The sequence below is a fragment of the Spinacia oleracea genome, chromosome 3 (assembly GCF_020520425.1).
Source record: "Spinacia oleracea cultivar Varoflay chromosome 3, BTI_SOV_V1, whole genome shotgun sequence".
NCBI classification, from domain to species: Eukaryota; Viridiplantae; Streptophyta; class Magnoliopsida; order Caryophyllales; family Amaranthaceae; genus Spinacia; species Spinacia oleracea.
This window is the reverse complement of record NC_079489.1, coordinates 157,403,248-157,419,360: the sequence shown is the minus strand read 5'-3', so window position 1 is coordinate 157,419,360 and position 16,113 is coordinate 157,403,248. Positions and strand designations below refer to the sequence as shown.

General features: G+C 35.7%; 2 protein-coding genes across 2 annotated transcripts; both read left to right on the top strand.

Moving 5' to 3' along the window:
- Positions 1-2,001: 2,001 nt before the first annotated feature.
- LOC110787476 (protein JINGUBANG-like) lies at positions 2,002-3,996 on the top strand. The gene has a single exon (XM_021992100.2). It carries the CDS (start codon positions 2,362-2,364, stop codon positions 3,685-3,687), a length of 1,326 nt encoding a protein of 441 aa, XP_021847792.1. The 5' UTR covers positions 2,002-2,361; the 3' UTR covers positions 3,688-3,996.
- A 2,224-nt stretch (positions 3,997-6,220) lies between these two features.
- LOC110787485 (extra-large guanine nucleotide-binding protein 1) lies at positions 6,221-15,672 on the top strand. The gene is made up of 9 exons (XM_021992109.2): positions 6,221-6,613; positions 6,768-8,244; positions 8,610-8,747; positions 8,838-8,942; positions 9,034-9,216; positions 10,861-11,026; positions 11,454-11,698; positions 13,311-13,471; positions 14,780-15,672. Exons 2-9 carry the CDS (start codon positions 6,967-6,969, stop codon positions 15,396-15,398), a joined length of 2,895 nt encoding a protein of 964 aa, XP_021847801.2. The 5' UTR covers positions 6,221-6,613; positions 6,768-6,966; the 3' UTR covers positions 15,399-15,672.
- Positions 15,673-16,113: the final 441 nt, after the last annotated feature.

Here is a 16,113-nt window from a genome sequence, read left to right as displayed (position 1 = left end):
TTGCGATCTGATTCGAGGAAAAGTCTTGTATTCAAGTCAGCAAAGATTAGGTGTTGTGGTTGGGTGGAAGATGCAATATTATGTTTTTATTTCTTGCCTATATCAGTGTTATGTAATTGGTATTGGCTTGTTTTTTAGCCTATGATGGGCATTGTATTTTGGGAGGGTAATCATCCTTTATCTTAAAAAATACTTTTTGGTGCAATTACTTTATTTTTAAAAAAGATGGATGATCTTAGTAAATATATTTTGAGTCCAAGTGCTTTTAAACTATTATCCAGATGACCAAAGCGTAAGATCTCATACCAATATGCAATGATCTGGCGATTTAATTTGTATTATTCATTACAAAATTGAACAAGTATAGAAAACATAACGTACCATTTATGGTTGTGTATTTACTATTATATATATGTTAATCCAACTTTAGCGTAACATTTACCAGATTTCTAGCATTTATCAAAAATTTGTAAGTGCTCATATTTTACATAATATTTTTACAATACCTTGGGGGACTGTGCGCGCTAGCGCACAGTCCAACAACTAGTTACATACAAGTAACGGGAGGAGTTTTCATGCCATAATTCTACTAGGGGTCACCCAACCCTTAGGCCTAAGGGAACTACTCGTATATGGTAGTACTGCTTAAACCTAGAAAACCTAAGAAAAACATACATGAAAACGCAACTTTCTATTTTGGGTAAAGAAATTCAAACTAAAAGATGAACTTGAGGATGAACACCAATAACATACCAAATTGGGTAAAGAAACTCAACCTCAAATTATGAACTACACATTCAGAAAATATAGAGTAAGCAATAAATGACAACAGTAAAGATATTAAGTTAAGAAATTATAACTACACTCTACACAAGTTAGCTTTAGGGTAACTTTCTATTTAAATAATTAAGGGGGAACATGTGCCAAAGAAGTGGGGGTAACCGTCAAGTATGCATGGTTCCCAATAGGTATGCACGGTCCGTGTGGGCGAGGCGTGTTGCTTTAATTTGCGTATGGTGGCAGAGCATAAGCTGCATGGTCCATGCTGCTCACCATGCAAGTGAGTTGCATGATACGTGCCAACTTTGCACGATCTGTGTCAATGCTCTCCAAAGTCGTTGCCGGCATAAGGGGTACAAAGGGTTGCACGATCCGTGCCATAATCGGGACCCTAATTACTCCACTTCTTTTCTTCTCTTGTCCTTTGCATAGATACACTAGCTCTTTATCCCTCTGACCTGACTTGGTGAGAGCTTTCTATTTTAACTCATCTTTCCTCATGCGAGTCCTTGATAATGGTGATGAGGTGGAGAAATGAGGAGGTCGCTAAGCTACACCCGTTCATCTTAGTTTTTTTTTTTAAAGGTGACTCTACACACATATTAATACAAGGTGGTTGAATGTAAATTTTAAAGATTGTTTCGACAAGTTACCGTAAACATATAAATAATGTAAAATTTGCACGTGTGACTTTCTCTATATTCATTAGTTTATACAAAAAACCATTAAATTAAAAGTACTCAACACAAAAATCTGAAACATATAACTAAGATTAAAAATTATGAAATAATTATTTTCCATATAAAAAGGGAATTTGGTAAATGCTAACAAGAAATCCTCACGGGGACATTTTTAAAGTTTTTTAATGCTAACAACTAATCCATTTGGAATATAGCGCCAATATAAGTACTTTTACCATTCAATTTTCTAACATTTCATCGTACGCGTATTCATTCTTTATATAGATGTTGAATAAGTAATCTATAAAAATAGCAAAAAAATGGGTAATTTAAACCTTTATATTTTTTAATATTTTGACATGGGTTGTCAATCTTACTTTAATGACATGCTTGTGACAATGCATCTTTTCTTATATTCTAAAATAAATGAGGTTGAGAAAAATTCTAGGTAAATGAAACTAACATTATGTTGTGGTTAATCTTATTTCTACACTAAGTACCTAATAATTGGAGCATTTTCCGAAAAAACATCCAATAATCATGTGTTTTTTCATGGATGCTAGTTACCTTTTGTCATTATCTATTCTCTTACAAGTTTACAATATTTATTAACAAAATCTTAAACATTGTATTTTTTTACTTATCTTGTTGTTCATTTATATACATCGCAAGCATGTTACGGCAAAAACCACTATAAACAAAGTGTCTTGACAAATTTTACCACTACTTATGATTATATTCGCATACTTTACTCTTTGATTCTTCCATTTCCTTCCACGATATGATTCATATATAATAAAGCAACCTTTATGCGTTAACTTGCCTTTTTTTTTTACCGTTTCAAATGCATCCCCTTCATATATACAGCTAAATTTTAGTTAGTTTTATCAAAGTCTGTACAATGTTTTTAAGGTCGGATAGTTCACAACAACAACCACACCTGAACAAAGATAATAGCTTCGATCATCATCAATATGAAACACGTTCAAGCAACATGGATTCCACAAGCTCTTCACCATCAGATAACACCGGTTGCACCTCACCGTATTCCAAATCCCCTTGGTCAGCCCATATGGCGTTGTCAACCCCCTTGTTCGAAGATGGTGTATCAAATAATGGAGGTGCTTACAATTGTTTGATGGGTTCTTTAATACGAGAAGAAGGACATATTTATTCCTTGGCAACATCAGGAGATTTATTATATACAGGAACTGATAGTAAGAACATACGTGTTTGGAGAAACCAAAGAGAATATTCCGGGTTCAAATCAAATAGTGGTCTTGTCAAATCAATTGTAATATCAGAAGATAAGATATTTACCGGCCACCAAGATGGAAAAATTCGAGTTTGGAAAATGTCTTCCAAAAACCCAAGTGTCCACAAAAGGGTTGGAACGTTACCAACATTTAAGTCATGCATGAAAAAGTCTTTCAAACCAAGTAATTATATAGAGATGGGAAGACATCGTAATGCATTATGGATACGACATTATGATGCCATATCATCACTTAGCTTAAGTGAAGACCGCAACTATTTATACTCTGCTTCATGGGACAAGACTGTCAAAGTGTGGCGTACATCAAACTTCAAGTGTTTAGAATCTATTCCGGCTCATGATGATGCTGTAAATGCGGTTGTTTCTGGGTTTGGCGGGCTTGTCTTTACAGGATCGGCTGATGGTACAATTAAAGTTTGGCGCCGTGAGGTGCAAGGAAAGGGAACTAAGCATTTTTTTTCACAATCTTTGTTAAAACAAGAATGTGCTGTAACAGCTTTAGCGATTAATCCAACATCCACAATTTTATATTGTGGTTCATCGAATGGTCAAGTGAACTATTGGGAAAAACAAAACTTTGATTTCCCATGTGGTACCCTGAATGGGCATAAGCTTGCAGTGTTATGCTTAGCTACTGCAGGGAGCATGGTATTTAGTGGATCTGCGGATATGAATATTTGCGTATGGAGAAGGGTTACTAACGATGACATGAATATTGATGATCATATTTGCCTATCAGTTTTAACGGGGCATAATGGCCCAGTTAAGTGCCTAGCAGTTGTGGCGAGTGGAGAAACAACATCAATATTTGATTCAAGGTGGGTTTTATATAGTGGAAGTTTGGATAAGTCAATTAAGATTTGGAGAATATCAGAAGATGTCCCAAGTCAAGTTGTCTCCTACTCTAGGAACAACACCCGACAAAATGATCTATCATTTACTTTTCGATGATGGGTGAAAAAGATATGAAACAAAAATTTTCATCCTTTTAACTATGCGTAAAACGCATGTATATACTATCTCTTTGATGTGATTTTTGTGTCTCTCTTTAATAGTTTATGAACTATACTAGCATTTGGTGTACCATAAGTTGACTTAGCATCAAATGAAAATTTTGTGATAATTTGATTTTTCAGTCCATTACTCATTTAACTGTTATATTGGAAATTAGATATTGGATAAGTGCATATAAAATATGATGAATGTTTTGTCTAAGTTATTATTGGTATGAGTATTAAAAAGTATTATTGGTTTCAATTAGTTTTAAATTTGTAATATGTACTTATTTACTAAATAGACATCATGTTGTTTTGTTAGCTTTATGATATGAATTCATCTTTGTAACTTTTAAGTACCGACTTATATATTGCACGCGAGAGATATATATTATCACTACAAATATAGGTTGGGGCTTCTATTGTGGGGGGTTTCATGAGGTTGATGTGAAGGGTTTTAGTGCAATAGTCAGTTTCCGGTACAACGAACCGCCTTTGACCCTGCAAAACAAGAGATTTTCTATCGGAAACCCTCATCTAATACTTACGTAAGAAAGTGTTTTAAAGAGAAAAGGTAGAGATAAGGTATAACGAATACTATTATAAATTATATGGGAACATGCACATACCCTTTTTTTGTAGTGAAAGGAGTATTTATAGTCCTAAAAAATCATGATATTGTCACATCTTACCCTCATTTTGAGGCATATCATTGCCTAACTTTTAAGTGAGGGATATGTGCCACATCCAAGGGTAACCTTTTCATGTTTGAAAGTAGTATTTGAATGAGTTAAGGCATTAGACCTTACAAAAGAATGAAAACCAACATTCTATAAGTAATGCTTTATGAAGGCATACTTATGATGCACATAGAGACAAGTGTTAAGCGAGGAAATAGGTCCCTTCTATAACACGTGTAATCTTAGTATTAATCCAACTTGAATCAGGACAATAGTTTAGTATGTTAATAGGATGAAAATCACGCGAGACGTAATTGGAGACACATATCAAAAAGAGTGGCACGTGTCAACTACTGATTAGTCCACGTTAGTGATCCTAATTTGGCAACATCAGCTTCCATAATTTTTTTTTCCAACAATTGTAATATTTTTGCTCATGCATGACTATGAAACCATAAGTCATTAGATAACATGTCCATGTATACCGGGAAATTTGAAGGCATAATGCATTTTGTAAATAAGCTACATGTGAAAGGATAAATGTCATGAGTTATTATATAATGATATACTTTAGTTGGTCGGATCACATATTACCTATATTATGATTTATTTTCATTGCCTATAAATTCTCATGCTAAGATGGCTGTAACCATATAACCGACAAGGTACAACCAAGGTAATTTTTTTGTTCACTGCTAATTTGGAAGCTTTGATTCTCTAAATGAGCAAAACAAAAAAGGTCTTAGATATACCTAGAAAACTGTCTGCCAAGGTGGTAGACCAAAATTTTCACCCAGATCCCCTATTTGGATTGTGTTAGAGCATTTTTTTTTTTAATTGGGCCAAACTTTAACCTACGTATACAATTACGGGATGCCCAAATCCCAAAATTTCAGAAAATCTAGGCCCAAAATTCATGTTTAAACTTTCAGCATTGTTTGGTTGAGTCAGGTCCATGATGACCAGTTCTAACTTTTATTAACTGAAATAAAATGCCGAATACAATTTACTTACGAAATTGCTACTCCTATATATTTTTAAAAGTTGGTAGTTTTAAAAAATACATTGAGGCAAATCTAATAACACCCTGAATGACTATACTTCCCTCAAGTGCAAGTCAAACCATAAAATGTGAATAGCATAAAGCTCAAAGCATTACGATTACATAACAAAAACAAAAAAAGTATTATATCAATAAATATTTTAATCATATCAACTTTCTATACTTTTTGGTGTGCAAATGAACCATAATAGCATTATAAATTACAATAGGAGATTCAAATTTGTAACATATCGTACACATACACTTAGCCTTTACCACTACGCCAAGACCCCATTGCTGCTCATACTTTCTAATTTCTATGTTTTGTTTTAGTTGCAATCTACTATTCACCAATTTTTGCAACACAAACGGATAGATAGTAAATTACATTCGTACCCCATTTTTCAGATTTATTTAGGGGAAAATGTAAGTTATTGAATACGGAGTATGAATAAGGAATGCATGTGGATAGGTAGTAAATTACATCAATACCTCATTTTTCAGATATATTTAGGAGAAAAAGTAGATTATTGAATACAGATTAGGTAGTTTAGTAAAGTTAAGTGGTAAAATTAACAAAAATACAAGTTTATAATTAAATAGAAACTCCCCTCCCATAGGCCATAACAATAGCCCAACAACAATAAAAGAGACAAAATAAAATAGCACCACTTCCGATTCACATGTTAGACAGTGGACACGTCACCTTCTTCTTTCCCATCATCTTCAACCTTAGCAAACCTCCAAAATTTCAAAAACAGGACAACAAACAAAAAATCAAAAAAGTGAAGATGAAAGATTCCAATCATCTTTTAACTAACAAGACGAGAGGAACCCATTTTCCCTTTCTTTTTTTAATTTAATTAAAAAAACAAAAAAGAGGGTGAAAAAATAAAAATAAAAACCCCATCTTCTGTAGTTCTGTTCATCCTAGTTCCCCCCTAATATTCCCTCTTTTTGCTGCCCCCCAAAAAAATTAAAAATAAAAAAATAAAAAAAATACTGTCTTTTTCATCTTTTTTGGGTTTCCCACATTTTCCCAAACACATTTCCCTCTTCTCCATCCCCACACAACCCTACACCACCACCAACTCCACTTCCAAGACACCCTCTTTGGCCTTCTCAATGTTTGTCTTATTTTCTCTCTCCTCTTTTTCCAGGTACCCATTTTAATTCTCCTGTAATTATTTTCTTGGTTTTTTAAGTAATTTTTATGGTTAAAGTTTTAATCTTTATGCCCTTGGTTTATTATTATTTTTTTATTAATTATTTTGAGATTTATTTTGTATGTTTCTGCCCATCTTTAATTTCCAGGTCTAGCTGTTTGTTGTGATTCAGATACACTGTACTAGGGTTGGAATTACTTGATTATGATAAGGGTTTGTTTTCTGGGGTGATTTAATTGTGGAATTATGAGGTGGGCATGGAAGTAAGCTAGGGGTATAGTACTAGTGAATGTATGTTGTAAATTGAGCTTCAATTTGGGGTTTTAGGGTTTGTAGATTCAGGTGAAATGTCGCCGGAAATGTCACCGGAGGTGGGATCTAGTCCTGTTATGGAAGATGATAGTATTATGGAGTATGCATTTGCTATGGAATATCATGGACCTCCTTTGAGTTTTGATATTCCTAAAGCGGTTCCGATTAATGTAGAGAGTATACCCCTTGCTTCTGTTGTTACTCAATTGAATTTCCCAGAAAAGAACAACGCGTTGCCCGTCATCCAACCTGTTCTTGCTCCTGATGGTATGAACAAGAAGTTTTCTAGAGAGCTAAGTAAAGTAGGGTCTGGTATTACTAATGTGTCCCCGACCTCGGTGATAGATTTCGAGAGGCTTATGAGTGTCTGTGAGGGTGACAGAGATGTCGAATTAGCCACAGAAGTGACCTTTTCGCCAACTTCAGTTGCTGCGTTTGAAGAAAGGGTCAAAACTGGTCAGGAACAGGATTGTATGGGGATTGGTGATGGGGTTTGTAGCTCGGGCACATTAGATGATTGGTCAGGTTTGATAAATAGCTCAGAGGAGTTGGCTTCTTCTTCGATTAGCCATGAACATTCGCGTGATTTGGTAGGTAGAGGTGGAAGTTCACGTTCATGCATATCGGAATCTTGTGAGAGTTTTGAGAAATTGAGAGAACTTTCAGCAGTTTCAGAGGCTTCCTTGGCTTCTGTTCCTTCTCAGGAGTATCTGTCTTCCTCACTTTCCTCTTTTAGGACCGGGGAATGCAAAAGCATGCCACATACTAATGATGTCATCAAAAGGGGTGCTGTAACTTTTCGTGATTCTGACTCATATGACGATGATGATGTTGATGAGGAGTTTGCTTACCGTGAGGCTGTAAGAGTTAGACTGAAGAAGGAACCTTTACCTAAATCCAAGAAGGGTGCGTGCTATCGGTGTCTAAAAGGAAACCGATTCACGGAAAAAGAGGCTTGTGTTGTTTGCAATGCAAAGTATTGTAGCAATTGTGTTCTCAAGGCTATGGGGTCAATGCCAGAAGGAAGGAAATGTGTTGCATGTATTGGATATTCCATTGATGAGTCCAAAAGAGAGAGTTTGGGAAAATGCACCAAGTTACTCAAAAGACTGCTAAATGATTTGGAGATTCAACAAATATTGAAGGCTGAGAAGCTTTGTGATGTGAATCAGCTTCCACCCGAGTACATATGTGTAAATGGAAAGCCTCTATGTCATGAAGAGCTGTTGTTGTTACAGACGTGTTCGAACCCGCCTAAGAACATCAAACCAGGAAACTATTGGTATGACAAAGTATCCGGTCTTTGGGGAAAGGTGAATATTTTTGTCTTACGGTTGGTTGTGTTTTATTTTCTACGACCACTACAAAATTATGCATTATTAGAGACAAATTATTAATTTCATCTCTAAATTAAAATTGAGATGAAATTGTATATGGAATTTCGAAAATTCCGTCTCAAATTTGTAATGGATTTGCCAAAATACCGTCTCAATTTTTTTTGAGACACCCTCTATAGAGACGGCCTATTTCCGTCTCAAATTTGTCTCTAATCATCATTTTGAGACGGATTTGGACTATTTAGGGACGGAATTCCTCGTCTCTAAAAAATGTTTATTTTGTAGTGGACTCTCTCATCTTTTTCTTATCCGTGAGTTGTTATGCGCTATGCAATTTGCAGGAAGGAGAAAAACCTTTGCAGATTATTAGTCCGCATCTGAATGTCGGGGATCCCATTAAACCAGATGCTAGTAACGGAAACACCCATGTTTTCATAAATGGTCGAGAAATTACGAAACCGGAGCTTCGGATGCTGCAGGTTTAGTAAATTTATTGCTGTTAATATCTAGTCACAGCCAGTTAACATAGATAAAATAATTTTTTTAGTGAAATTTGTGGAAAATTGCAGATGGCAGGAGTCCAGTGTGCTGGTAATCCACACTTTTGGGTGAATGATGATGGTTCATACCAAGAAGAGGGACAAAAGAATACCAAAGGCTACATCTGGGGCAAGGTATAAGGACATCTTGTGTATGTTATTGTTATCTTCTTAGTTTTTGCAATTTACCATTTTACTGTTATTAATATATTTCCCCCTTTTTTAGGCTGGAATGAACCTGGTTTGTGCTTTCCTGTCACTGCCTGTTCCCTCAAGATCTAAGAATCTTTGCGCAGAAGAAGTGCGATATGATGTTGACAGACCAATTCCTGATTACATGGAGAGAACACTCCAGAAGCTTCTTTTGGTAGGAAATAACGGTGCAGGGACTAGTACAATATTTAAGCAGGTATTTGTTTGCCACGAATTGTGCTTCTATCTTGCTTATAAAATCTATATTTAAATGTTCAGTTTGTAGCCGAGGAAATTGTTGCTCAGAATACATGTATTGCAAAATCTTCAAATCTAGAGGGTTCTGATTAGTTATATTAATAAATGTCTCAGGTCTAAGTAATGAAAGAAATGAGCCGAGGGTGTAAATTTAGTGAAATACGGTTTCCCTTTTTGTCACTTCACCAAAGTTTTATCATCAGTTCTATTTTAGGGTTTACCAAGTAGCTGCCATCTTTCTCATGCTATTTTCGTGCTTTGTATGCAAGTTTCTATTCTCGGATGTTGCCCCTTCAAAAATTAAGTGGAGCCTAATTCAAGGGAAGATGTTAGATTACAAGGATAAATCTGAGCAAAATTTTCCATCCAACAGTTATTCAGTTGCATTAAAATTTATGCACATCTAGCTAGATAACTTGAAGACATAGAAGTATAGAACTATAGAAGGATACAGAAGATCAGTCGGTGGGTTTTCTGTTTATCGCATAATCTGTTCAATGGTTTTGACTATTGACTTTGAAAACCTTAATCATAATACTGCACCTATCTAGCTTATCTGTCTTTATTAAGTATGCACTATGTTTGCAAATAAGAAAAGTAGAGACTTGTCAAACTGACTCCATGAGTGAGTGTAATGAATCAATTATAGTGGAAGGGGAACTTTAAGAGTTTAGGTAATGCAAATTAATTAGTTATTGTTAGCTTGGTGAAGGGGGTAGAGACTTTGTTAGAGGGAAAGGATGTAAGATGGCTATATATAAAGGAGATGAGTGAGAGGGAAAGCAAGGAGAAATTGGATGAAAAGTTTTATTTTACTTTCGTTAACCTTTTTAGTGAGATTGTCCAGTCACCTGAAGCTGGGATTCGATGCTCTAATTGAAGATTTACTCGCGATACTTACAATCAACCATCATTTTCCCTATATTCTCTTTTCCATCCTTGTTTCTAAGTTTCTGTTTATGCATTCTATTACAATGATCTGACGATATAAGTACTCTATACTAGGAACCTCGCTGGTTCGCTAGTATGAGATTGGGTACGGGTTCGCAATTCGCTACCTAATTTGCTAAGTTAGACCAAAAGTATACCATTTTGATGTTGTAATTCGCTTTTTCGGTTCGCGGTTCGTGGGCTGATATGAGGATTAGGTAACACTGCTAGGAACAATAGCATGAGCCTAAAAAAACTGAGGACTGCAGTATTATCAAAAAAGTTTGATGGCTATCTGACTTTTATAATATATTCAGGTTCGGCTGTCAAGTGCCATTGAGTTATTCAATGAAATAAGTGTTAAGTTTTATCTAATAATCCTTCTGTTCCACAAAAAATAGAAGACTCTTATCTTATAACAAGGACCTTCCTTTTCTGGATTTTTGTAGAGAGAGAGAGTGAAGGGGGCCAGGGAGAGCGGGGAAGAGGGAGTGACTGCTGAATGCTGAGTGATAAGATATATTCCCTCACGTTTTGATCAGCTATCTGTTTAATTTACTTTCCACCATTTTCCGGTGTTTTATGAAACTTAAGATTACTCTTCTGAGTTCTGTCTGTATTATGATTTGTAAGAGTATTTTTCCTTGTTAACTGTTCTTTATAATTGTTTCAGGCCAAAATTCTTTATAAAACCTCACCTTTTTCTGAGGACGAGAGAGAGAAAATCAAGCTGATGATCCAGGGCAATGTGTATGGTTACCTTGGGATGCTCCTGGAAGGCCGGGAGCGTTTTGAAGAAGAAAGTTTGACAAACTTGATTGAGCAGTCTTCTGATCAAGGTATTGTTTTCTGTGATGGACCACATATTTCCTCCACCCTGTCTGTTTTCTGATTTGGTAGAGGAGGTTGAATCAGGGACTTGCGGGGATCTAAAGTCCAAGTACTCCCTCCGTATTTAATTAAAAGATACACTTTCTATAATCGCCTGTATTTAATTAAAAGATACAGTTTCCTTTTTTGGCATGTTATGGTCCCCGCTTCCAATTATTACATTAATATTTCTCTCATTCTTGTGGTCCCCACATTTACTCACATCCTCTTTTTACTACAATAAATAATTCACTTACTATCCCACTTTCATCTTATTTTAATAACTTCAACTCACTCTCCTAAAATATCGTGCAGGTCAAAGTGTATCTTTTAATTAAAAACGAGATTATTTCCTCACTAGTAAGTACTTGCTAAATAATGGCTTATGCTTTTCAGAGAGGAGTATTCAAGGGGATGATGAGACGGCTATCTATTCCATTAACCCAAGGCTGAAAGAATTCTCTGATTGGCTTCTTAAAACAATGGCATCTGGCAACTTGGAAGCAATTTTTCCAGCTGCAACTCGTGAATATGCACCGTTGGTTGAGGAATTGTGGAGCACTTCAGCCATTCAAGTCACATATAATCGAAGAAGTGAACTTGAAATGTTACCTGGTGTTGCTAGTTATTTTTTGGAGCGGGTAAGTTTATGTGGTGATGTTGTTCTGTGATTTAAATAACACTTGTAGGAGTATATTCATACGTCTTGCTAAGCGTTACCCCAGATCCGCGGGTACCCGCCGCGAACCTCGAATCGGTCCACCCGTACTGAATCGGGTTCTCCGGTGACCCAATTAGTTGTGGTTCACGAACCAAATCGTGGCATTGTTGTGCCGAATGTGAAACCCTAGTTTTAGCGATTGAAGGCCAGGGAAGGCGAGAGAAAAAAAATATGTTGGGGCTTTTATTTGAGAAGGAAATACATGTTATATGAGTATTGACTATTGAGTATTAAAATAAAATCTTTATAAAACCTGATATTTTGAATAATTTTTCAAAAAATCCGAAAAAAAGTTCCAAACCCCTCTTGCAAACCTAAAACCAGCCAACCCGCGAATCACGAACCTGAATCTGTACCCTGTACCGAAGCGAACCACGAATCAAGTAACCCTGGTCTTGCTCAAACCTGCTGCTGTGGATGAATATCTCAATTTATATCACTGTCACCATCTTGCCTCCATGACTTTTGAACATTGTTTTGACCATCAGCGAAAAGAACAATAGACTAACCCCCTTGTTGATTCTCCTTTTCATTCCCTAGTATTCCCAGAAAGTTTGCTGATAGAAAGAGTTATTGAAGGAGTGCAGGTGTACAAAGCATATGATACGAATGAAAACTTTCTCCTTTTTCTACCAGCGATGCTATGGATTTTCCATTGATTTAGCTGGTAAATAGGTAAACTCCAGAATATGAATTACATCTAGTTGTCTAATTGACTTGGCTTAACCTATTATTTTACGAGAGCTGGAGAAATTGTATTGCACTGTTGGTAATTGGTAATTTTATGTTGTGAAGATTACCTTTGAATGAGGAGGTTTTATAAGTTCAGAGTGTTACTGGACGGTCCCTGCTACCGTATTTGGGTTAGCCGGTGCAATAGAGAAGCCGAGTATAAAAAGGCAAGAAAATCCTGGGAGATTAGCTTCTAATAACTGTTGTTACTGTTTAGAGCCTTTTATTGGACAAGCACGAGTAGCTTATTAATACGTTAACTGTTACTCCCTCCGTCCCTTTTTATTCTTTACGCTTTCCATTTCTAGTGTCCCATTTTAATCTTTACATTTAGAATCTTTCCTTTTATATTGTATCAAAAATGTCCTTAATATTCTGTCAAAAATCGTGCAAGTGATTATTTTAATTAATTAAATCATTGGGACACTAAACCTTTCACACTTTCTCATTGAGATATATTAAATCTCTCACACTTTCCCAATGTAATATTTTGGATAAAAGTGAAAACATTATCGGTAAAACGTAAATTGCATTGTTTAAATTAAAAAAATGAAGAATCTTTATCAACATTAACTAGTTGTTAAGTCGCGTACATGATACCAAACGTAAAGAATAAAATGGGACGGAGGGAGTAGAAGTTTTTTCCATCCTTCTACAGTCTAACAAAGATGGCCAACCCTTTATCCCAATAGTTACATTGATGGCCAACCCTTTATCCCAATAATTACATTGAATATTTTTTAGTCCAGTTGTATGTTATGCTTAAATCCTAACTAATGTTGTGACGTCTCTTCTTTTAGGTTGTTGATATCCTGCAACCAGATTATCAGCCATCAGATTTGGATATCCTTTATGCTGAAGGAGTGACATCATCGAATGGCTTAGCTTGCGTGGAGTTCTCATTTCCGCAATCAGATGATGATGACATTGACTCTGCTGACTTACATGGTTCTTTGCCGAGGTAGGTTCCCTCATATGTACATTCAAGGTTTTGAGGTGGGGATTATAAGTAACGAACTGTTGCTAGTTTTGGGTTGAAGTTGGAAGTTGCTAAGTTCTTTTGCCAGTTGACTACTACTCTTACAGAAAAGTTCTATGATACGTCCCAAGATGTCATCCCATTTTTCCGTTCGTATAATCCTTCTCCCCCACTCACTTATTTTGCAATGCAATATGATCCCGAGACTTGTCCAAAAAGATTCACATGTCAAAATTCTGTCTTTAGGGTGTCATTGAGACAACTGCCAAAATGGTAATTAATAATTGCATCTGATTGAGAAATGAGGAACCAATAGTAACTACTCCCTCCGTCCCTAAAAGATTGCTCCATATACTATAAATAGTCGTCCCTATTTATAGGCGTCCCTATTTGTTTGCTACTTTGCTCCATACCTTATTTGGTTTGTGGTCCCCACAATGTCTTTCCTCACACACCATTATTTAGTCTAACTAAAAGAAAAATTTACCTACCATTTACTTTTGAATACAACCAATTCTTAATAAAGTGCACAAAAGTATTTGGGACAATCTTTTAGGGACGGAGGGAGTATGTACTAAGTCATGTTCACCCACTGACGTATTTTTCTCCATTTTTACCCTGGATTGCTCACATAGTAACTACCCGGATAAACTTTCCCAGGATTAGTATCAATTTTACGTTACCTCATGGCTCTGTTACCCGGACTATTCATTTTACCTCAAATACCCGACACCCAGACATGGGTATGGACACTTCGACACTTCAGTTTGGACCAAAATCATGCAACTTTTCACATAATAGCCTTGCCGAACACTAAGACACATACTCGAGTCTGACATGGGTATCCGAGTCCGGGTCACATAGCTCATGGGATAAGTAGCCGTGTTCGGTATCCCACATAGTACATGTAAAAGAGTGGATGCAAAATTTGCCTTCCAAGTATAATGCCACAATCCCTCTGTCTACTAGATTATTCAACTAAGAGTGCGTTTTATTCACCTGATTTTCACTTTATTTTTCTTGAACTTATTTTAGTTATAAATTATACTTGGTCAACCCTTATTTTTCCTGACTTATCTTATCTGAACTTAACTGAACTTATCTGAACTTATTTTTCCTGAAATAAGTGGAAATAAGGTGAACAAAACATAACCTAAACTATTTATCGTATCGGTTTAGTCTTTCTATTTCCTCCTTCAGTTTGTCAGATTTTGTTACTGATTGCTTTCATGTTATCATTGTGTGTGTTTTATCAATGTTTGATTCTCTTAATTATGGTTATGAAACTAGGTACCAGCTAATCAGAGTACAAGCAAGAGGCTTTGCAGAAAACTGCAAATGGTTAGAAATGTTAGAAGATGCAAGACTAGTAATATTCTGTGTTTCACTAACAGACTATGACCAGTTCTCCTACAACAACACTGATAGTACTGCTCCTGTAAACAACAAAATGTTGCTGAACAAAAAACTCTTCGAAACCATTGTTACTCACCCAACCTTTGAACAAATGGACTTCCATTTAATTCTGAACAAATTCGACAAATTCGATGAAAAGATCGAACAAATCCCACTTTCTGAATGCGAATGGTTTGAAGATTTCCAACCCGTGATCAGCCAAAACAGCAAAAGCTTCAGCAGTAGCAGAAGCAGAAGCATCAACCATAACCCTTCACTTGGGCAGTTGGGTTTTCACTATATTGCTTTGAAGTTCAAGAAACTTTACTTCGAACTAACGGGCCGGAAGCTGTTCGTGTCATCTGTGACGGGCCTTGAGCCCGAAAGCGTTGATGCTGCATTGAAGTATGCAAGAGAGGTTGTAAAGTGGGAAGATGAAAGAAATAATCATTTTAGTTTGAGCGAGTACGCGATTTACAACAGTACAGCAGAGGCTAGCTTTTCATCTCACTAATAAAAAAATAAAAAAATCTGATTTTAGGTTTGGAAAATGATTTCTTTGTAAAGAAGATTAGTGTTGTTGTTTCCCAATTTGTTTAGTGATTAGCTGATGTAAATATGCTGAGTGAAAATTACATACAAGAATTGAATAGGGTTGTAATGTATGAATGAACAGACAATGTCCATATATTTTTTTTTACTACTAATTAATCTCTATAAAATGTAAGCAGAAAGTGGTTCTAGTGTAACTTATTTGGTTCCACTGAACAATAGTCATTTTGTTGTAACTTTTTTGTGTTTTTTTATTTTATTGCGAAAGAATTCATCAATGGAGCTGTACTTTATCCGTTTCAAAAGAATTGTCGTTTTAGTAATTGCAAGGTAATTTAAGGAAGGAAAATGAGATGTTTACTTTGTCTAATAACTAAAATCATTAATTTAAAAACATGGATTCCAATGCATTGTAATTGTTGAAATTCTCTTGGAGATGTTATTCCTCGTAACTTTCTCAGGGAAATACTGTGATTTCACCTTTTCCTTGAATAGTTTTATACTCCGTGCAATTTATTGTGGAAGTTATATCGATAATACAAATGCGACAATTAAAAAGGAAAAGGAAAAGAAAAAGGTAGTTAAAACGACAATTAGAAATGAACAAGGGAGTACAAGACTTTGTATTATACTCCGCACAATACTAATCCCATATTTAGTATTATCGCTTGAATTAA